We start from the raw sequence: 24,089 nt of genomic DNA on the forward strand, positions 1-24,089 counted from the left end.
AAAGATCTGTAAGGTCTTCTGAGTAATTCTGACTTTTACTTAATGCATATCTTAATTTTACAGTGATTTTTGCAAGCTCACTTGAGACCAGTTTCTTTTTAAGAAAGGAGGAAAGACTGTACTTTTCCATAATGAAGACAATGGATTTAAAAATAGAAATGAGATACTAAATGCTGCCAGCCAGCAATAGTCAACACAGAGAAGTCAGTCCAGAAAGGCTACTACTGAAGAATTGCTACCAAAGTGAACAGAAGCTCTGACCACAGAAAGGCTGGAGAACTGGTCCTATGATTTTTGTGGTGCCACATCCCATCTTGGAGAAGGATCTGCAATGCATAAAGATTATTGTAATTCCCCTCCCCCCTCATAACAGGGCTTTTCCATTAGAAACAAATAAATATCAAGGTGGTAATTACACAGCAATCCATAACACAGGTTCAGTAAATTCATACCATTTGGCTCTGGCTCAGTGAGTAGCATATGCAGTAACAAGCAGAATCTGCAAAATCGTACTGTATGCAGAGTGGAGCAGGTCACACACTACACTCTTAGGGCTGGAGATTTAATATAGCGGCTTTGAATACAATGACTATAGCACTGTTACAGGTTTTCCAAACTCTGATGGTACAAATTCTACCAAATGTAGAGCTACAACTTTTTCTGTGGCCCTGAGTATGAATCAGACAAAGGACAGGGGAATGGGGAGGATGTGAAGAGCAGTAAGTTTAGTGGCCAGAATCTCAGCCAACATCAGTCTGGTTTCCATGAAATGAGCAAGCAACGGCAGCTGGGTAGGAATTTTTGAAAGTTGTAGCCCTCTTGGAGAACTTTGGGGAACTCACAACAGTGAAGTAACAGCAGATAGAGCACAGACATAAATGTAATCTAAGGTTGAAAGCCAAAAGCCTGTATCAATGGTCAGGATAAGACAAGCTCAGAATTACCCTTGGGTTTTTTGTGATATATCCATTTCTTGCTGCTCTAATCTCTGCATTCTGTATGAATCTGAATGTGATTAATTATGACTTAATCACTCTTTTTAACATACTGCAGAGAACAAATGGCTGGTTGAAAAATAGAAATGTTCCATTTCAACTTTTTTAAATCAGGGATTAATAAAATCATCACCTTATGGATGAAATGGATGAGAATAACTAATCCCATTTTATTAAGGCTTTCTTTGTAAAGGTGTAAGAGATGCTACAAAATTAATCTGCATTATCTTTAGGACTAAAATTGAAAGCTTATGTAGAACTGTCCAGTTAAATAACATAGCCTCTTGACTCTGCATTTTGTTAGAGCTGGACAAAAAAAGTGTATATTCAGGCAAGTTAAATGTTAGGGATATTTATTTTTAAAATTTCTTTTGAAATACCAATATCAGTTCTATAGTTGATCACAAGAGGGAGACTACATCACCATATTTCCTCTCATTGTTTCAAATTTTCAAAGCATCCGAACAATCTGAGTCATTTTGGACCAGCTCTAATCTTTGACTGCTCACTGAAAAGTGTTAATGACTGTTCAATTAGCATTTTTTTCTGAGTTTGTCAAATCTCTGAAATTTATAGATAAAGATAGCCAATCCAGTAAACAAGATTGAACAATGCAAAGGCAGTTGGAAAGAAGATTCGAGAATAGGAGTCAATTTTTGCAATGCGGATGTGTATTCTTCCTTCTCTCCAAGATCCTGTGCGGCAGTCTTCAAAACAACAAAAGAAGCTAGCACAGTCTTTCCCTTCTAGGCACTCATATCCATAATCATCATCACGTTCAGGGAGATGATTAATGTTATTAATTGGAATTAGTGTTGATCCAGGTCGAACAGCAATGGCAGGTGGTTTCTTAAGAAAAACAAAAAAGAAAAATATAGATTTGTGGGGTTTTTATCCTCATGTTAAACAATTCCATAGGCTTTCTTAGCAAAGGCCAGTATTAGCACCTTCAGTACAATATACAGAAATTCTACTATTAAAGAAAACAGTTTGGGGAGCTTTGTGAATTATGAACTGATGCATATAATTAGCTCATGCAGGCAAAAGATCATGAATTATTTTCACCTGCCACAGTGAAAACTGGGCTGTGCTGGGATTTGGGAATAGTGGATAATTAGTTACACAGACAGGGTTAGCTGATCCCATCTACACAACACAAACGAACATTTTGAAGTCAGTCACAGCTTGACAACTGGGTCACAAGCAAGTCCACAAGCAGGCTATGAGCATGACTACCAAGGGAATGATGGTTCTCCCATCATTTGGAGTCTTTAGAATAAGACTGGATGTTTTTCTGGAAGCTACATTTTCACCAAAAAAAGAGCTAATGGGATTAGCACAGTGTCACTGGTGAAGTTTAAGAGACTGAGACACATAGGGCCAGGCTACATCATCTAACCTTCTGATGTTCAATCCCTACACAATATGCTCTGCCTTTAGAAACCAAGACACAAGACTTTTTAGGACAATGCCATTCAAGCCAGTGAAACTGATTAATTCAGCTCTTAATTCTTAATTTTACTTTCCATGGGCATAACTCAACACTTTGCAATCTGGTAAAAACTCAGTGTAACAGATGTTAGGGTTCATACATAATTTTCATAGAAAAAATCTGGGTGCCTTATTGCCTATTACATATACTGTTTGCTATTCCCTTTCTTGCGACTTTTGCCTTTTCGCCTTCCTGTTACTTGTGCTACCACAGCCTGTCTTTCCCCCTTTTATTATTTTGTTTCCAAGCAGTTCTTCACTCTTCATCCTTGTTTTCCTGAATATTTCAAAAGACAGTCTCTTTCTCTATCTGTCCTTTTTTATCTTTCTAAATCTCATAGCCTTTTTAAACTACTCCACAATCCTCTTTCTTTCAACAGCCCCCCCACCTTTAGCATCTCCTCTAGAATCTTCAGACTGAAGACAGGGGTTATACCAATACTACTCTTACATCGTCTTCTCTTTTTTCTACCTTCTCCGTAATTTGTCATGTAAGGAATAAGTGCAGCAGGAAAGGATGCAGTCAGAGGAACTAATTGGAAGTGTAGAGAAGAATCTCTCTTAAACAATTATACATGATAGGCAATGAAAAAATATGAAAAAAATATGTAAAGCAGGAAGCCACATCAGATTCTTGTTATGTTTTAGAGTCTTGTTGTCCCACTTCCAGGGAATTACTTTGGCCAGTACACAGATCTCTATACATCGTTAAGGAGGCACTCTTATTGCTGCAGGGACATTTTACCCAATGTCCCAAGGGGTGATGTTAAAGCAGTGCAGCATCCACCACGTTTTCAAAAAGCTTTATTTAATAAGTGTCTTTACCAGAGGAAATTTCACACAGACTGCTGTTTCAATACTTTTTAGACATGACGACCTAGGGAGCTAATTATCATCCTAAAGGACCTCATTATTCTTCCCAGTTATGATAATATACTGGCAATACTAACAAACAGTAGTTACATACTTCTTGCCCTAATTTGAGGCACTACAAACAGGGCTTATTTTTATGAAACATAAAAAGTAAGTTCAAATTTTTTTTTTAACTTACAAAATTATTATTTTGTTGAAGATACATAGGGAAAGATGCTTATTTCTGATTCATGCCTAATCTGGCTTTACAAGAATTTTCTGACTGTTGGTTCTGTCAATGTAAGATTCATGGAATGATTCGTTTCTACTAGTGGAGTAAAACAGGAATCCCCAACTCAGAAACACCATGGGAGGAGGAAAAAATAACAGTACTGCTTTTCACTGCTCATATCACCAGCACAGACTGAAGCTGGCTACTGAATTACAGGTTTGAAGAGGTGGCCTGGGAGAGGCAGAAAGACAGTACCATCTTATAGGCCTAACTACCTACAGGGAATGCATAAAATGTGTGTAAGAGAGACAACATGAAGGAAAAGGGGAAAAAAGACCAACACCTCACAAGAAAATGACCTTGTATCAGTTGGCAGAGACTTAAAAAAAAAAAAAAGTAATGTGTACATACAGGACTATATGCCGATTGTTCACGTACATGCCTACTGATATTGTAGATAAAACTCCACGTAGAGTGGGAAGCATTTATAATATACTCTGATAGGACCAAAACCAAATTACTCTGCATTAACACTAATACATGTACAAAAGAAAGCCATCATCTGTGGAGATCATAGCACAGGTGAAGCATTTACATCAGGTGGAATAATGATCAGAACAAGATCCACAACTAATTAAGTTTAATCTTTCCTACCCAAACTCATTATCCTTACTAATGTGGATTTACATTAGCCAATTCATACTACCTTTCTTGAATGATGCCAGCACATATTTTTTAAGGTAAAACTGCTGTAATCATTTGTAAAAACTCACCATTTTTTCACAAGATCATTTATTGCATCTTATTGGCATTAGTTCCTGGAATAATAAGCTTTTATTGCATTTTGCAATAGAAATAGAAGACCTATGCAAAGCAAGTTTTACAAGGAAAAAACACCTGTAAATGAGAACTTTTCAGAATAAATTAAACTGACTATTTTAATTAAATTGGTTTTTTGAGTTACATATATATAACTACAAGAGAAACAGAATGAATAGAAGTCTTTGACAAAGATAAAAAGAGAAAAAATAAAATAAAATATGGATTTGTAATTGTACAACTTCCCATTAATTAATAAGATGGCTTCTTTAACTGTTCTATTTGGAACAAGAAAATTTATAGCTTTTTATAAAACATCACCAGAAAAACCCTATTTATCAAATTAGAATCCTTGCATCTAAGTATTAAATTTAATCCCCCTTTTTTTGGAGTAATCTCTTATCTAGTATGGTCTTATAGCCATAACATGCTGAAACATGTTTAAAGAATTCTGTGTGAAAAGATGGTTGGTTTTCAACTACTTAAAAACAAAAAGCATGCTTTAAGAACATAGTAAAACACAACCGAACAGTGTTTTGAGCATTATATTGCTAATTTTAATCTTAGTCCAAACTCCAGCTATTTATTCAATAAATGTCATAATTTCTATCTCACAATTATTGTACATTTTAAATTGTCATATGCACTGAAAATCTCAAAGCATTTGGCAGATTATTGCACAAATGGCTGATGTATGGACAGATTCTGGAAAGTCTCATTCCTCCATTCAATGGAGTATACTTGCAAACCACTTCAATGGCTTTTGATCTGCCAGCAGCTGATCTTCAATATCTCCCTGGTTTGAATAAGCAGTATTTCCTCCCCTCTTCCTTTTCTCCTTGTGGTGCACACTGAGAGCAGACCTGTTTCAGCTCTCTGTTCCCTAAGTGTTGTTGAGAGCTCATTGCAACAACAACCTAAAATTGAATCTGCTATGCTAACACTGGGAAGTCCCCCAAATTCTGCGGCCTCTGTTACCTTTTACCCTCATTGCTCAGTTGCGGCCCTTGCCAAAGCCTGTTTTCCATCCCTTCCATTGATCCTACATTTGCTTCTACCACTAACAGGAAAGGGGTTTGAGGCATCCATTTTCCAGTTCTCTTGGCTGTGCTGGATTCCCTGAGGATCACAGTGATGTCCAACCAAGGCAGCGCAGGGCAGTATTAACCCTTCACCATTAGCCTTGTCCTAAATACACAGCTGATCCACTCAGACCAGCTCACCATATGAACTGTAAGGGCTTCCATTTCCCTGGTATCAAGCCATAACAGCTCCGCAGTGCCCCCATAAGACAGTCTCCCACAGCAGCTCTGCTCAAAATGGGTGCGTCAGTGCTTTCCCACACTAGTCACAGAACAGATATGGTTCATAACAGGAGTTCTGCATTTCCATATCTGGGCTTCTGTAATTTCATTTCAATTTCTGTTTGATCTTACACATGCAGTATTCAGCCTTCACCCAGAAAAGACAACTGACGTTATGATTCAGCTATGCTCCAGCTTCCTTTGACAAAATGATCTGGAAGGGGACTTTATACATTGTCCTTCCTCTTATTCTCTCCAAAAGATGACTACAATATACCTCAGATATTAAGACTAGTGTTCGAATGAATAAGCTATTTAATGCCTTTACCTCAATGTTTTATTAGTTTAAAGATTAGCTTTAAATATTTGTACTGGCTTCCAACAATAGATTCTTCAGAAGTTCCAGTATTCTTATTACACAAGCAGAAAGCCTCTTAAAATTGAATAATACTTGTTCCTGGGATATGTGGGGATTCACGCCAAACAAACATCAACTTGTAAAAGCAGAAGGTTCATTTTACCAGCAAGAAATATGGAAGTAAATTAAAAAAAAGAGTCAAAGTAAAATTTCTGAAGAGGAAGAGAGTCAGAATACAGACAAATAATGAGTACTTTTTCCTTTGCAAAGCTAGCGAGGTAAGACCCAAGTTAGGTTATGCAGATCCAAACAAATCCTCATACCTTCCATCCATTTAGATTATCTCTATTGCTACAGTCTTATCTATGGTTCTCTGCCAGGTGCTGTTTTCAGAAGCACTGTGCCGAGACATAACTCTCTCCATGGGCACACACTCCATGGGCACCTCCAGAAGCACCAAGGGCTTGGGCATGGCATGTAAGCATGGAATGTTATACCAAACCACTCTCTAGCTTAGGCTCATGTGTTCTCATTCACAGATGAGTGAAATGATCTAAAACCTTTGTTCATTAGTAGTATTTACAGAAAATTAGTACAAGCTCCCAGCTGTAAAAAAATTATAAAGTAACTATTAGTGTTAATTATCTTAGAACATTAGCCCTTCTACTTAAGAACCAGTCTCTTGAAATTAATGCCACAGTAAAGAGTATTCTGTATTTCTTTTTCTTCTTGGTTGGCTAAACTTACTGATGGCTTAGATTTTGCCTTCTTTTCTTTTCCTTTGTCCCCTTTTCTGTTGCTGGTAAAGTAATGCAAGGTGCCATATTCCATCAAGGCAGCAAACACAAAAATGAAGCAAACTGAGACAAAAAGGTCCATTGCTGTCACGTAGGAAACCTTTGGGAGTGACTTCCTAGCAATTGTACTCAATGTTGTCATGGTCAGCACCGTTGTAATGCCTGTTTGAGAAAGAAAGAAAAAAGACAGGAAGAGGGAAGTGTGTAAGTAACCCAATCATATTGTCACAAAAAAATCCTCAAAATTAGCCCTTCATTCATGAGGCATACAAGAACAGAGCCACAGCAGGGTTCACCGCTGATCACACCCACGCACACTGGTGCTACTGCAAGAAGCCATCCCTATGGATTCAGTGGACACTGTGGGACCATACGGAATGCAGCACATTTCACCTTCAGTTTAAATCCCTCCCATTTTCAACACACACTGAATAAACAATGACACCAAGAAGGTTTGTGTAATTTTATAAATCTATTATAGAATGAACACATAAAACAAATACAATAGACAAACGGGTACAAATAAGCACAAAAATTTTATAAACACAAAAAAAGTCCTTTGGCTCTTGAAAGATTAAAATGTACAAAAGGATGCATTCAGAAAAAAAGGTGTGTTATTTATCAATTATTTCAAACTTTCAGAAAACATGAGAAAAAGGAATAATGTTTTCGATTGTTTGCTTCTGACATGTAGCAGATCAAACTAGATGACCTTCATGGCCTTTTTACTAGGTATTTTTTCAATACTGTGTCTTAAGTAATAGAAAATGTTTCCCTTGATTCACTTACATACAAGTTAATTAAAAGAACAAGCTGGTCTTAATAGCGGTGTGTTCAGAATCTCAAGCATACCACTCTTCACTGGTTTAACATTTAGAACGTGTTAACACTTTCTTCTTATATTTGATGCTTCAGGGAGATGCAAAGCCTTTTTCATAGTAGTCCAAAATTAAGATGTGACCTTTCCTTTGGAGAGCAATATTTGAAGACACAAATAATTTGTTATTTACGTGCACAGGCTTATTGCAAAAAATGTGTTACACCAGTCTAAGGCTGTCTCTGGCTTTTAAACCAAAGCATGGAATCAAGGGTCACTATGGACTGAAGCAGGAAAGCAGCAGTGATTTTGCAACAGATTTCCCAAGGAAATTACATGCCTAAAAGGGAAAACAGACAACCACAGAGGTTTTCAAAAGTGCTTTGCTCCCACTAGGTGCTTTTGAAAATCAATTAGGCATTTCTCTGCATAGTTAAATATCTAAATAACTTTAATCATCCAAACCTTTTGCTTTAGGAAACCACAATCTGCCAGGCTCTTTCAACATATAAGGAAGAAGAAGGCCCAAGCCTTTTCAGTGTACCAGACCCCAGCACCACCTCTAGTTGGGAAGTCACACCCACCATTCCCCCTACTGACTTCTGTTCAGAGAGGACAAAAGGAGAGGTGGACTTTCCCAGTCCCCTCCACTATGCGAAAGGCATACAGGGGGCGGCCACAAGAAGCAAACCTTCCACAGCATCCCGACTACTTGCCATGATGGACCTTGCTTAGTTTTGGCTTTCTCGTCTTAACTTCTCAGTCTTTTTTCTATAAAATTCAGTCTATTTGACTGGTATTCTCTTTCTTCTTCACAGGAACATCTGCATGTGAGAAAAGTCATCCTACAATCTGTCAAACAATGGCTTCTGCATGTTCATACAAAAGGAGCTCAGAACTGCAGGGAGCTCTAAGTTTGATATAGCAAACATTTATAGTACATCTCAAGTAGGTGAAGGTTAGTACTGCTGAAGTGGGAGCATGAAAACTCTAGCTTAACCATGAGATCAAAGCCAAACTTGCTAGGTTTATGGCACAGAAAAAGTACTCTGTAAAAAGAACAAACTGGATACAGAACTAGCAGGATACCAATACAACAGTTTTTCTTGTTATAGCTAGTGTCTTTCCAGATGGTACCCACAATGATGTCCAATGATTAGTCAGCCAAAGAAATGTTATAATAAATTTCTAAATCAAGATTTGAAACTACTGAGAGATAGTTTCACTTATTTATTGAAGATTTTAGGCTCTCTTCGCTAAACTTTGCAGTACTTTTAAATAGCATAAAGTTAAGATCCAAGACTCAGTTTTTCTTCCATTACTTTTCATTAGGCTACTGAGCCATGCTCATTTTTGCTTACTTTCTTCACTCATTAGTCTTGCAGGCTTGACTGCCCAGTGGTCCAGTTTCAGTGGGAAAGGTAGGGAGTTGAAGCCTGAACTCACCCTTCTGGTAGGAAATACTCCTATAACATGGGAATGGTGTGTTCACAATCCCATAAGCTGATGAGGAAAATTAACTCACATCTCCCTCTTCCTAAGATGCACTCTCAGCTCTTGGTCTTTCGCCCAAAGTAGGTCATACTGCTGTCACTGGTTTTACTAAAAGCATCTGTCACTGCTAAGCTCAAAGTTGCTAGTCTGTATCCTATGCACTCCACACATCCCTGTTGTACTGGGTTTGTGTGGCAAGGTTTTGACAGTGGGGCGGCTACAGGGGTGGCTTCTGTGAGAAGCTGCCAGAAGCTTCCCCTATATCTGACAGCCAATGCCAGTCGGCTCCAAGATGGACCCGCCGCTGGCCAAGGCCGAGCCCATCAGCGATGGTGGTAGCACCTCTAGGATAACAGATTTAAGAAGGGGAAAAGTTGCTGTGCAACAGCAACTGCAGCCAGAGATGGGAGTGAAAATATGTGAGAGAAACAACCCTGCAGACCCCCAGGTCAGTGAAGAAGGAGGGGAGGAGGTGCTCCAGGCGCTGGAGCAGAGGTTCCCCTGCAGCCCATGGGGAAGACCATGGTGAGGCAGGCTGTCCCCCTGCAGCCCAGAGAGGACCCCACGCTGGAGCAGGTGGGTGCCCGAAGGAGGCTGTGACCCTGTGGGAAGACCGCGCTGGAGCAGGCTCCTGGCAGGACCTGTGGACCCGTGGAGAGAGAAGCCCACGCTGGAGCAGGTTTTCTGGCAGGACTTGTGACCCCGTGGGGGACCCACGCTGGAGCAGTCTGTGACTGAAGGACTGCAGCCTGTGGAAGGGACCCACGCTGGAGCAGTTCGTGAAGAACTGCAGCCCATGGGAAGGACCCACGTTGGAGAAGTTCATGGAGGACTGTCTCCCATGGGAGGGACCCCACACTGGAGCAGGGGAAGAGTGTGAGGAGTCCTCCCCCTGAGGAGGAAGGAGCGGCAGAGATAACGTGTGACGAACTGACCCCAACCTCCATTCCCCGTCCCCCTGTGCTGCTGGGAGGAGGAGGTAGAGAAAATCGGGAGTGGAGTTGAACCGAAGAAGAAGGGAGGAGTGGGGGAAGGTGTTTTTAAGATTGGGTTTATATTTCTCATTATTATACTCTGATTTGATTGGTAATACATTAAATTAATTTTTTTCCCCAAGTCAAGTCTGTTTTACCCGTGAGAGTAGCTGGTGAATGATCTCTCCCTGCCCTTATCTCGACCCACGAGCCTTTTGTTATATTTTCTCTCCCCTGTCCAGCTGAGGAAGGGAGTGATAGAGCCACTTTGGTGGGCACCTGTTGTCCAGCCAGGGTCAACCCACCACACATGTCTATCGTGCTTTATGTGGGGACTACAGCTCTTCTGCAAGGCAGCACATGAAACCTTAAACTGTCAAACACAGGAGACTGACACCATGCTAAACAGGTCAGCCAAGATGTTCCATGATGCTAAGTGAAGTTTAATCATACTTTCAGACTAATGATTGCCACATTGCTGTCCCTGCATATGACAAAAAGAACATAAAGGAGAAAAAAAAAAAGTATTTATGTGAACAACACCAGGCTCTCAAGGCTTGGATCAGGATTTCCAGATTTCCATTCTCAACAATCCCTCCGTAAGCCCTGCTGTGTAACCACAGCAGGATCCTCCTGCCCTTAATCTTGCAGTTCAAGAGAAAGGGTGACCAATGGTCACAATCTGAAGGGGAATAAACTGTGGTTAATTTACTCCCTGTTGCAGATTGGTATTCCTGGGGAGTACCAGACCCTTCAAGATTGAAAAAAGACATTCTTACCCAGAGAAGTCCTTGCAGGAACTGCATCCTTATTGATCCAAAATGACACCCATGAAAGAACAACTGTGAGAATACAAGGAATGTATGTCTGAATAGTAAAATATCCCATACGTCTGCTGAGATCAAAGAAAATTGTCATAATAATATAATCACCTACAAATTAAAAAAAAGAAAAAAATACTTACACAACATTGGAAACAGCTTTCAGTTGTATTTTCATCTATTAGTCTTGTTCTGCATAGATATGAAATGAAATAAAACTTGACACTTTGCCTTACCAGACAAGGTATGAGAGATTTCAGTTGTATTTCGTAACCCTACAAATGCAAACTGATACAATCTCCAGTATTTTGGATCTGCCACTTCAACAGAGGTTTTCTTCCATTTGTATTCAATTTCATTTCTGGGATATCCATCTAGAAGAAAATAGAGAAAATCAAATGTTCAGCTCCAGTATATATCAAAGCAGGTTTTGTGATCTCTGAAGTTGTTTATAAACTAAACCAGGGTGGATCAGAGGGAAAGCCAATCTATAGTCCACCTGATACACTTAAAATTTAACCACAAAATATCTAGCCTCAGTTTTAAACCTAGATAAATGTATGCTCGATCAAGAACTATGTAAATACAAACATTTATGAAAAACCTACACAATATTCTGGAACTCAGATATGAAAAAGTGACTCAGAATCATCACTATGAGTTAATACACAAATGTGATACGTGTTATCACTAAAAGACCACAAAGAGCTTAAAAGGACAGACACTTATTAGTACATAATTTGATAAAATTCCTATTGAGGGTTATTGAAAATTTCTTTGCCTATTATTCACAGAATGGATTTTTGTGGCCTGATTCACTGTCCAGTACTTCAACTTAAAGGAAGTGCAACTTTCTTGATTTTCATGTGCCTCACATGTTGCCCCATATTATACTGCACAAAGGCAGAAATGAAATTAAGCAAGACTTGCTTGTGTGGCACAACTATTTCATCAATGGAGCTACCAAAGCTCATTTAGCTGGAAGCGCTCAAGAAGGAAGTATTAAATGAAAACATTAATTTAAAAAGAATCACTGAAGTTTGATTTCATTGCCTATTAGGTTTCACATTTAGGAATAAGTCATTCAGCTGTGTTCAGGTGGTTTGGGTTTCTTTTGCCAGTAATAGCACAATTTCCTTAGGAATATATATTTATTTTTTCAAATATAGTTTACAATAAAGAAATGAAGCCTCAAAGTTGTGTTTCTTGCTCAAATAAGTAAGTCCCACTGAAAGGAGAAGGACTTCTTACACTGATTAAGCATTTACAGGAATAGGTTGAAGAAGACAGTTCCTATTTTTCCTTTTAAGTATACCACATGGAACTAATTCAAAGCTGGCAAGTCTGGCAGGCATAAAAAATAAAGTTCTTCCAGGGCAATAGATTTCCATTAACTGGAATGGGCATTGTATCAGAATCCTAAGCAGTAAGACTATTTTTGAAGTCTCACCTAAATGAAATGCATGTAATTCAACTCATTCATTAGTGCATTTAATAATGCATTAAATAATGCAATAAATCTAATCAAAACATAAACAGGTCAGTTCTTTCCTTCACTACAAGGCTTTAAAAAGTAAACACTTGGTCTTTTGCTGCCAAAATTTAAGGAAATTTAAAGCCTGAATGTAAAGAGAAAAAAAAATAAGCATTTTACCACCTACAGCTTGAAAACTCCAGTGGACAGGAGTGTTCATCCATAGGAAAGTTATGAAGCTGAAGATAACATTCAGCATTAATTGTCAGCCTAATTGGAAAAGGAAGGGAAAAAAAATAAAAAAAGAAAAAAGATTATATTCAAGCATCCAAACACCTCAGACTAGATAGTAAAGAACATGCACAGAAATCAATTTTGCCAATTAATGGATGTTACACATAGCCAACTGTGTATCTGCAAAAAACATCCAGCATCACTGCCAAAGACCAAAAACTATGATCATATGGAACCTGAGGACCTGCATTGTTTCAATAGGCATTTCAAGCCATTTCAAAAATTTTAATTGATTTAGGGGGATCTCTCAGCTTTCTACCACAAATAGGGGATAAAAGGGAGGGACTGAAGGCAGGGCAAGGAGGGGAGTTTATGATAGCAAATAAAGGAAGTTTCTGAAGAATGCATTTGTCAAGTCAAATTGCATTTGGCATGATTGTATCTGGTGGCTACAGACACAAGGGAGAAAGTGGGGACACTCTTGGGCTTACTTTATACTCATGGAAGCAGCTCTGGTGAAGATAGCAGCTTGGGTAGGAAAGAGCAGACTTGATATTTCTATTCACTGAATGTCTAAGGCATTCAGGTAATTCATGCAACTAATATACATTTTAGAAGTAGTTTAGGACTCATAATGGTATCAGCTGAATCACTTGATGCTTTTGAAAATACTATCACAGATTTCCAAAGAGCTTCCAAGCAACCAATGCAAAACTCAGTTCTGCTAACTTTCACTAGCAAGTTAGAATAAGGGGCTAGACTCCAAACTGCCTTCTTTCTACTTAAAATACCTCCTCCCTTGTTGGTAACATTGTGAAGAAAGTCAGAATGTCTTCTAAAATCAACTTTGAAAATTAGCATAATGCTTACATGCTTGACTGTATGCAATACTTACGTACTAGACAAAAAGGGATGGGGAAAGGAAGATTCTGCCACACGCTGCCAGAAAGCTCTGTAAGTCTTTAAACAAAGTATTTATTCTACACAAAGTGTCACTACGACTTTTCTGGAGATTTGTCCTGAGCAAGAGAGAGGCTTATAAGAGAAAGTATATTTCTTGTCATAAAATGGAGGGGAAAAAAAAGAAACCCCACACACACATTTCCAAGTAAAACACTTGCATCCCTCTGAAGATGCTTCTCAAATTTGCCAACTATGGTATATACGTTTATTGCCTTTGTTTTCCATTTTCAACCTTTGGGTAGTCAAACACTAAAAGAAAAAGAAAAAAACTTATTAATGGCAACAAAACTATATCTGGAATCACTGGTGGCTGCAATGGACAGACCAAGGAGTATCCTCAGAAAGAGACTCAGGAAGCCTGACTAACAGAATCACCACTTCTTCTCCCTGAATTACCAACAGGCAAAGAGTGGTGGTACAGGTGAGCCCATGAACTTGGAGCACTGTCAGATCCTATTATTGTTCCTTCAATAACCAACATATGAACCTCTCAATGTTATTCCACCTTAGGCCAAATTCAGGCCATATCCTCAGCTATACAGATGTTTGCATGTTGCAGTGCTGGGTGAATACCTGTTCTGCTGTTTTATTACTAGCTCATTGCACTTCATAGCTCATACTCTAGCACAATAATTCTAACCTATTGCTCTGGGAGAGCTCACATGGTTTTATCGGTTGCGTGCGTTTGTTTCTTTGTGTTACTCAGACCCTGTTTAAAAAAAAAATTGGACATTGAAACTGAATGGACAATGGAAGGGTAAAGTCCAAGTATGACTCTAGAATTGTTAGCTACAAAAAGAAAAAAAAATATATTAGCATGTCAGCAGAAGAGGATCTCTAGAGGTTTTTATAAACACCAGCATAATAAACTGTTTAAAAAGTACTCTTCAGAGATATTTGTGTGCTCTCAAATGAAGCGTACTAAGAAAATATTCAGTGAAGAGAATCTTTTTAAACCATTCTAATTCTTCTTACTTCTGATACAGAAGACTTCTATAAATTGTTCATCCAGCACAACTAGCTTGCATGTGAAAACAGCATAAATGACTGAAAAAAAGGTAATTAAAAGGTGCTACTTTTTCTTTAAAATAAATAAATAAACTCTTAAAGGTAGAATCAGATTTATGGCATCCTCTGCATGGACTGCTTCTTGATCAGCTCCTAATTTATTGTAAGATTTTTTAGGCATACTTAAAAAATAAAACTGAGATAACGCTAAAACGCTTTCAGTAGACCACACCACAGTCTTTCAAGAACTGTTTGAAAAGTGACTCAAAGATCAGTACATATAGCCTAGATAGTAAGCTTAAAACCAGCCCAAGCATCCGCCATTTGCCAAGAAGAACTATCACCAACATGTTTGCTTATGCCTAATTTGGACGAAAAGATTCGTTGATTTTAATAGCTTGCAAGGGTAAACATGTTAAGAAGTACATGCAGAACTGGGACCTTAGCTTTAATCAAACTTCTTACGATTTCTATTATCTGAAGCATTTAATATTTTACTTACAAAATATAATTTGGTGGAAATTAGATACTGAACTGTTTAGAACAGAAAGTCTGAAAAACAATTTATGACAGGATCTGCAATATGTTAGTGAGAAACAACCATGGCACTACATGCTACATAACTCCTTTTTTTTTAATCTTGCCTGTACCTAAATGAGATTAAAATTTGTTATCCCCTTCAATTGTCTTTACCCAATTATCTAGGCAATATATTTCAATACTATTAATTTCATGGGTTTCATGATCAAATAATCTTTTTTTTTTCCCCTCCTTTAGTAAACTCCTTACAAATTCCTGTGGTCCACAACAAAAGAGATGCCAAGGATTTGATTCACATTCATTATTTTCATATTCCTGGTCATAACTTTTTTTGTTTTCTAGCCAGTTAATAAAAACCCACCTTAGAGTGTATAATACTCTTCCATCACTCCAGATTCGAAGTAAACGATTTGGAGTTGTAATCCAGTGAGCATCAGATTTCCTTGAGTTCCGGAAGAAAGTGTCTGGAATCCAAATTTTTCCAACCATATTGCTATTAAGCATAAGCACCTTCATTGAGCTGTTAAATTTTAGACGACTGTCATACCAAGTCTGGGCAAAAATTATATCTATAGTGTATTCCTAAAAACAGAGAAACAACCATATCTATGTATACGTTTATCAAAGTCTGCAAGCCAACAATTTTTAATTCATATATAAATCCAAGGCCCCTTCTATTCTCTTTTGTACTACCATTTGCATAGCACTCAGCAGCCTGTAACCCCAAACTGAGAAATTAGAGGCTGACAAAAGATGCACATAGCCTTCTGTCCCTAACTCCTCGCCCCTGACACTCACTGGTTAGTTAAGGAAGAGGAGATGTGATGGGAGTTTGCTGTAACTTGGAGGTTCCCACACAGTGCAACCACCTCTGGGGGCCCTACACAGAAATTTAAGGGCAACCTTAATACTTCAGGGCTAGACTCTGTTTGTTAAGACAAAGATTCTACATCTCTTAAACAGCAAACCAAATAAACTTTCTATGTTTTTCCCCCAAACTTTGCAATATGCAATTTAAGATCCTTCAAGAAATTTAAGATTTCAAAAAATTCATGAATATGCGGGAAGTAAACATCACAGTTTGCAGAACTATCTGTTACCATCTGCCTCATATATCTACCTACATACACGCAAAGGTATACATAGTCATAATCAGGAAGAAAATGTCCCTAAAGCAATTCCACTTTACTTATTAAAGCCTCAAGAACACTCCTTTTGTGACAGAAAGTCAAATTCCTCAGTAGACCTATGGCCAGAAAAGAAAGGTGAAACATAAATAAATAAATACATATATAAATAAATAAACAAAAGGAAAACCCACAGCCTTTTAACAAGACAATTCTTGATAGTAAAATTTGAGGGAGATAAACGTTACAGATGCAATGAAATACTGTTTTTCAAAGAATCCAGCCAGTTGTTACTGCACTCCAAAGGAGCAAAGCAGCAGCCTCTTCTCTGCTGTGTTTTTGTCACAGCTCCAGACCACGACTCTAACCTTAAGAGCAAACAGTCTCTCCCTCTACCTGATGGCAGATGTGATCTTTCCTGCACGGCTGCCCCATGAGGGCTCCAATGAGCAACTCAGCAGCTCCTCTGCAGGGAAAAAGAGCTGGAGACCAGACTTAGACACCTGGTGCTGGTTGTTCACCTCTCAGTTACAGGATGAGTGTGCAAGGGGAAGGCAGAAGGAGGCAGTGGTTCAAACGCTTGCGTAGAGCCAAAGGGGTCACTACTAGTTTATCTGGTCAATAAAAATGCACAGTGCTGACAGTCAATTCTGGTTTTAAATAAAATAAAAGTGGAAGGCTTTGCTGGTTGAGGTGGGGGTTTTTGTTCATTTTACTTTTAAATAATTGCAGCAGCCAACTGTACGAGTTACAGACTCCTCACTCATTTCTTCAGCTGATGCCACCCATCTCCCAGGAAAGTTTGTGAAATTTGGCACTCAATCCTTGAGAAGTGCCAAGGCAGATATTCTGGGACTACTTAAATCTCTCTCAATTTTCCCACCTCTCCAGGTGGGAGAAGAACAGGTTCAGGAAATAGATACGCAAGAGGGAGGCTTGCCCTTGCTCTGTGATGTATGGCAGATGAATTACCACCTGGACTGTGGTAACTCAGTGACTCTCAAAGGTTATGAATAACTAGTGTGTGAGGCAAACAGTGGAGGGACAGAAGGAACAAAAGGACTAATCAAAAATGCATTTTAGAGGTGACTTTGTTCTAAAACTCTGCTTATTCCTTGAGAGGCACAGCCATCAAGGGAAGATTCTGCAGGTCAAAACAAGTCCTTGATCATTTTGTTTCTATAAACAACACTCAAGACACCTGTGAAAACCCTGTTTTAAGGGCCTGTTTAACCTTAAAATTCAGCTTTCTGTGCTCCTCTATAGTGGTTAGAGCTGGAAAGGAAACTTTCCTTGTTGTAGTGTAAATGAGAACCCGAGGCAGTACACCAGAGAAGTGTTTTAATGGGCTTAAATGGAACAGAATGAACAAAGATTTATGTGTTGCCTTTACAGTACAAATAGGACAAAAAAAGAAGTCAGTGAGCGAAATCAACAGACATGACCAAATGTATGAAGAAAGCAGACTGTCTGAGTTTGAAGGTGCTACTCTAAGCAGCCACTTCACAGTAGCACTGCATTTTCTGAGAAAAAGAAATTTATCAAAGTGTCATTACAGTCAAATCCACCCAGAGCAAGAAAACTCAGGTTATCATAGAATACCAACCACCCTAACAAATTAAGATAAAAAAGGAAGAGGAGCTCACAGATTATTTTGAACACACAAAGCAAAGGAACAGCCTCAGTGGACCCAGATGCTTGTATTCTCTTACCTTTCAGTATTAAATGTACAAGTTTTTATCACACCCATGTATTACAGGAGCTGTTTAAAGAACTTTTGGGGGGAAAAAAAGAAAGAAACTTTCTTAAAATCCTTCATGATACATTTATAACTGTTCAAAAAGAATCTAATACATAATAGTTTAATATCACAAAATTAGTAACTACTTGTTTCCACATATCTTGCTGAATGTATAATTAGAGATCCAATTGCTGCTAGCCTCTTGTCACATACCTGCAGAGGGTGATCCTCCATTTGTAAGCTGACACTTCAGCACACAGACATCTCCCTCAGGAGTCAGCCAACGAAAGGCATAATCTTACTATTCATCCCATATGAAAGATGTGGACTTGCAGCTTCATGGTGGGTGGCAGCAGCAGTTCACCCCCCTCTTCAGTAGGGACCCCAAGTCAGTGCTCTCTGATTTCTCCCAAGAACATTTATTCCACTTCTGACATCTGTCTTGGTGGACATTACTACCTACTTCGTTAGCATATCTATTTGTGCTATGCCTCCCTGAGACCTCTCTGTCTTTGAGGGTCCATAATACATCCTGAGGCTGCATATATTCTTCACATAACTCATCTCACATGGCATCACATTTTCAACCCATTCTATCTATACTATTTTTCACTCAAGTGAACTTCAGTGTAATGTGCAAGCACATGCATGTACTCACATTGTAGAGGTGCAAGGCATATAAAAATGGGACCCAAATGCATACTAGCCTCCTTTCTGAACACAAGCTTCCCCACAGAAGAGGCCAGGTGGCATAGGTCCAAATGGACGCCAAGCAGACACCAAACACAGGCAAACATATAGGATGATCAGACAACTAATAGACTGGCAGCATGCAGCTGTGACAGTATAGATGCTTGAGAGCAATAATCTGAAAGGGAAACTATGCTACAGGCATTATCAAGAAAGTTGGATTATTTCTCAAAATCTAGGTTTGAAATGGGCTTGAAATTTTCAGGTTTTATGGATTCCCTTAAATTTGCATCTCCTGAAAAATATTCCATATTTCCTTTTAAGATGGAGAAATCTGGGTCCCCAAAATTTGCTGAAAATGAGGTAGAAAAATCACTATGCTGTCTTTTCTGTGAGTACTTTGTTTCCAAAACTAGATGAACAAAAGCCCTATCTTTGTTCAGACACCGAATGAGCAAGCACAGCAGCAGCCAGATTTATACAATATTCTTTTAGTGCAACAAATCTTTCTGAGCAACTTTTTTGTTTTCCTTGTGTTCTTTCAAAAAGTTAACACTCTTATCACTACTTCTATTAGTCTTTCATAAAGCTCACCATTCGATGCCACTGTGTACCCATAAAAATTGGTTTACTACTCTCTCTTTGAAATGAAACTAATGATAAAATAGCCATGCAAAATAAAATGGAATCAATCTATGGCTGTGTTAGTCACAGCTATAGCAAAATGCATGCTTATTCATATTTAGCCTCACAGGGTTCAATAACCATGGCACACGTTAGCTCATATTTGGCATTTGATTAGATCACTGAACTCTTTTTTGCACAGCTGGCATAAAGAGCCCACCTGCCTAATTATTTACAGATAAGTGCAATCCTCCTCCATCTCTTTCCTCTCTAAAAGATCATAACAAACTCCAAAGGCTGGGAACACAGTGACTAATCAGAGATTACCATTAAGGGGCCAGGCAGTGAACAAACTGTGAATATTGACAAGCAGGTGTATAGTGTGAGAGAAAATCATTAAATAAATAAAAGCAATTACTTCAAATAAAGTAGGAACAGCTACTGTATGGGAATAAATGGAATCCTCAACATCAGTTTCATTGTCATGCACAGTTCAATTACAGTCAGACATGAAAATGGGCCAGTGGATTGGGTTTTTTATTGGAAAGCTGTGAAAGAAAGGGGCAGATACCATCCTACATGATTGTTTCTCAGTGCAAACTGCATCACACAAATTCCAACATAATATCAGTAAGGATGGAAAATATCTCACAAAGAAAAAAACCCTATTTTTCTTGGATATTTTGTCTGGCAGTCTTGCAACTGATTTGATATTCCACAGTAAAAAGCATGGAGAAGTCAAGAAGTGAGTAGCTAAATCGTTGGCTGCATTATGTTAATGGCAACACATTTTGTTTGAGGCCTAGTTTTCTGGGGCCAAACACAAAAGCAATGAAAAGTCCCAAAACCAAACTCACAACTGAAAAAATGTGTTAGCAAACTACAGGCCTGCAATACAGTTCATGACTAATGAATTTCAGAGAAAAATGAATAAAAACATACTCCTGTCATTTCACCTTTGCTCAGAAAGCCACGCCAGCTTTTCTCCCGGATTCAAAATTTCACCTGAAGGGCACCTGGAGTTTTCTAGAGTGCAACAAGCTAATTCAGAGATCTGTTTCATAGGGAGCCCCTGAACTCAGTTCCATTACCAAGTGTGACATGACTTCATCTTCAAGGTATTTTCCCCATGTTTCTTCATTCTATCCAGCGTTCTAATTCCTTAAACTGGAACTCAATGTGAAGGAGGCAGGGAATTTTTCAGAAAAAAAATTAAGAAGGGGAAAATAAAGAAAGCATTCTACCAACCTATACGTTTCAACATTAAGAGATGTGATTTAATATTAAGACTCAGTTTAATATGCTAATTAAGAGGCTTAAAGAACAAAGAAAGCCATAGACAAAACTGGTAACCACATGCTTTCCTAAGAGGTAAGCACCAAATAAAGCATCAAGCATGAGCCAATTTATCTTCATCTTGTCAGTGTGCTGCCAATAAACACTTGTAACCTTTACCGTTTCCCTCACCCAAATATCTCTGGACATCAATAAGGGGCTATTAAGTAATTTATTAAAATACTTAACCTATCTTTGATGTATAACTCCTCTTAACAAAAGGTCTAAAATGTGGTTGCTCTCCCTGGTGCTTTACTTTACAAACCCTTTAAAAATATTTTTGAGCTGCTTCAGGGCCAACAATGGTTTCAAAGCTTGATTCCCATGGCTGGGACTGAAGTAAAAGTAAAATTTCTTGTTTTGATAAACCATTTTAGTTTGCTCACTATAGCAATCTAAACCTGGTAACCTTAGGGTGAGATCTAAATGGTCCAACAAATCACGGTGATTCTGACATGTACCTGTAATATTACATTAATGAGTCTGCAGTGGTGGAAGTCGTGGGGGCTGCAGGAAATACTCTGAACAGAAGTGCACAGCATCTGCTCCCAGAGTCTTTTAACCAGTCAGATTGTTATAACTGTACAGATAATCACACTGGAGGATGCTATGAAAACATATGCACAGGGTAAATGGAAATATGGCAAATCATATCTACAGAAGGTGAGGGAGTACAGCAAGACCTACATAGTCACAATATAGGAAAAATCTATCACTCTTCACATCATAATTTGGCATCTGTGCTTATCCAGTTCTTATTTTGAACATGCAAAATGACAGATGCAAACAACAATATGAATAAAAGGCAAGATATGTTTCAATGCTTTGTAGATTAGAAACTATGATTAAAATCTTGCCAATAGTCAAAAGATTAGCTAGAAAAGTTACTAAAGCACTTCAGCAAAATCTCTGCTTTTATTTGATCACTGTAGATTTTGGCCATTTGAAGAGAGCATAAGGAGAGGAAGTAGATGATATCATCTATATACATTCCCACACTGAAAAGTAATACAAAAAGTTTTGGTTTTCTTTTCAATTGAAACTTGAATATTTCAGCCACTGCCACCCATAAACAAACATTAAACTATAAAAAGAACCGGAGAAGACAACTCGGAACAACAACAACAAAAAAACCCCAAAACCCAGACATAAATACATACATATATATTAAAAAACCAGGAGTGGATGCTGGTATGGATTAAGGGTTCAGCTTTGAGGTTGTCAGTAGTGTTTTATCAGCTCCATTAACTGTACTTTTTAAATTCAGCAGCTACATCTACTTTCCTGTAACTAGAGAGACCCAAGTAGTCAAAATTGGTCCCACAAACAACTTCAGCAACAAAGCTGCACACTACTCAAGCATACATGATTTACTACAGTTTCCTTTCATTAATAAGCTATAAAGTCTCAAACACAATACTTCACCATTCAGCTGTTTTTAAAGCAAGATTAATTGCACAGTTACTGTTAGGTCTTTTATTTCCATGGACTTCCTGCCATGCTTCAAAATCCCAATATGGCAAGGACACTTCTCTGGTTTCTACCTTGCAACTCCTGTAAGATACATGGATCCTACATGAAATACAGCACTCCTATCAGTTTAGCTTTCTGGCTGATGAGGCAGTCATGCAACTCCAAATATCAGTCATTTGCTACACCGAAGATATAAGAGCACGGACAACTGTTAAGAACTTCCTAAAAGAGCCTCTATTTACTTACTGGCCCCAAGGGCATAACCCTTTGTGGGGATAACCCTCTACAGTAGAGACACTACTGTTATTGAAGAAGGTGAAATCTCATGCAGCACTACTGTATGCCAGCAAATGACAAACTCCAAAACAGTCCAACAAAAAGCGTTTTAGATGTGCATTTTCCGTGGTGGCCAAAATAACCATCCAGAGTGTATAAGACTTGATGAAATTTAAATTATACAACAGAATACAAATAATGAAGGCCAAGATCAACAGGCAGGGAAGTTACATTCACCCACTAACTAAACCACATCACTGCATTTCTTAAGAGCTGCTTTGTCAGTGCTGTCACCCCTCGTAACAAGGAAGCAGGGCAACACTCTTTCCAGGAGTGGGTCTGCTTCCTCAGTAAACAGCTTGGAGGTGCTGCTGCAGGAAAGGGCAGCCAGAGCGCTCCCCTGCTTTGTAAAGTGAACCTCCCGTAGCATGCACGATGAGGAGAAAAATCCTGTTCCTGTAGCTTCCCAGCTTTTAACAGAGGATGGGGGTTTGTAGTGTCAGCACAGATCCTGGCACTGGCCGTTGTAGGGGCCAGTGCATGACAGCAGCTTTCCTCTGGAATGCAGCAGCAAAGGAGGCAATGAAAACCTGTAGGTAGGAGCCATCGCCAAGGACAGTTTCTATTGCAACAAGCTGTTACAAGCTATCGTAACAATCAAAGCGCATCCTCTGCCTTTTTTCCCGAAACCCAGTTCAAATCTAGGCCAGCAGAATTATTCCCACAACTGGAATGCAGCATCACAAATTTCCATACAGACAGACAGATTAGGAATCAATAACAAAGAACAGGTGTGTAATGTTCTTCAAAATATTTATCATCCATTTGACACAAAGACAAGAGGTACAAGACAAAGAACTAAATGTAGCTTGTCTCAGCTGCAGACACAAGGGAGACAACCACAGCAGAAGCAGACACAAAGTATTTGGAGAGGATATTAAGGTATCAGTAGTAACAATAAAGTGTACAACAGAGCAGCCAAGCAATCTGTGCAGTTTTGGGGGGAAAAGCAGGAGTCAAGCACTGTTTGGCTTAGCTTTAGCACTGTACCTTTACCTTCTCAGTGGATACTTATATTACCATTATTCTTGGTTTAGATTATCTCAGATCAGAACTGAATTGTGCAGGCACTCAATACTGCTTATACAGGATATACATCCTCTGCAAGGAGCTTATGGTTTAGAATTAAACATAAAAGACAAGATTTGGAAAGACAACAGGGGCATAAGTAACACAAAACAAAGAACCCAATACCAGTCAGAATTACAGGGAGTGATTTTAGCACAACAAAAGCTTAATTGTTTGTGTTATTTTGTAGTCTCCACAGAAAGAAGGAAAAAAAGGGGAAAAAAAAAAAAAGAAAAAAAAAGAAAAGTAAGTTTAAACAGGAACATGATGAGAAACAATGAAGAAGCTTTCATACATTTATAGAAAATTTTTCAAACATAAAGAGCAGCTTGGTAGAAAGTGGTATGAAAAGTTGAAAGGATGGGAGCAAAAACTAGTGAGATCTGAGATAGAAAATGGCCTCTTGGGGAAAAAAAAACAACAAAAAATGGGCTGGGGATAGACTTTGAAGTGCCTTGAAAGTGAAAGGAAACTGTTTATGTGTGATATACAGTGAAAGAGGAGACGGAGGAAGAACCTGAG

General features: G+C 38.6%; 1 protein-coding gene across 1 annotated transcript in view; it reads right to left on the reverse strand.

The window, feature by feature from the left end:
* Nucleotides 1–1,550: 1,550 nt before the first annotated feature.
* GABRG1 (gamma-aminobutyric acid type A receptor subunit gamma1) overlaps nt 1,551–24,089 on the reverse strand; it is a 58,176-nt gene continuing 35,637 nt past the window's right edge. The window contains exons 4-9 of the mRNA XM_075041354.1: nt 15,535–15,755; nt 12,616–12,698; nt 11,191–11,328; nt 10,913–11,065; nt 6,799–7,010; nt 1,551–1,844 (exon numbers count right to left, since the gene is read on the reverse strand). Of these exons, the coding sequence (XP_074897455.1) occupies nt 1,566–1,844; nt 6,799–7,010; nt 10,913–11,065; nt 11,191–11,328; nt 12,616–12,698; nt 15,535–15,755 (1,086 nt within the window). The 3' untranslated portion in view covers nt 1,551–1,565. The remainder of the gene's footprint in view (nt 1,845–6,798; nt 7,011–10,912; nt 11,066–11,190; nt 11,329–12,615; nt 12,699–15,534; nt 15,756–24,089) is intronic.

The sequence above is a fragment of the Buteo buteo genome, chromosome 1, assembly GCF_964188355.1.
Source record: "Buteo buteo chromosome 1, bButBut1.hap1.1, whole genome shotgun sequence".
Classification (NCBI taxonomy): Eukaryota; Metazoa; Chordata; class Aves; order Accipitriformes; family Accipitridae; genus Buteo; species Buteo buteo.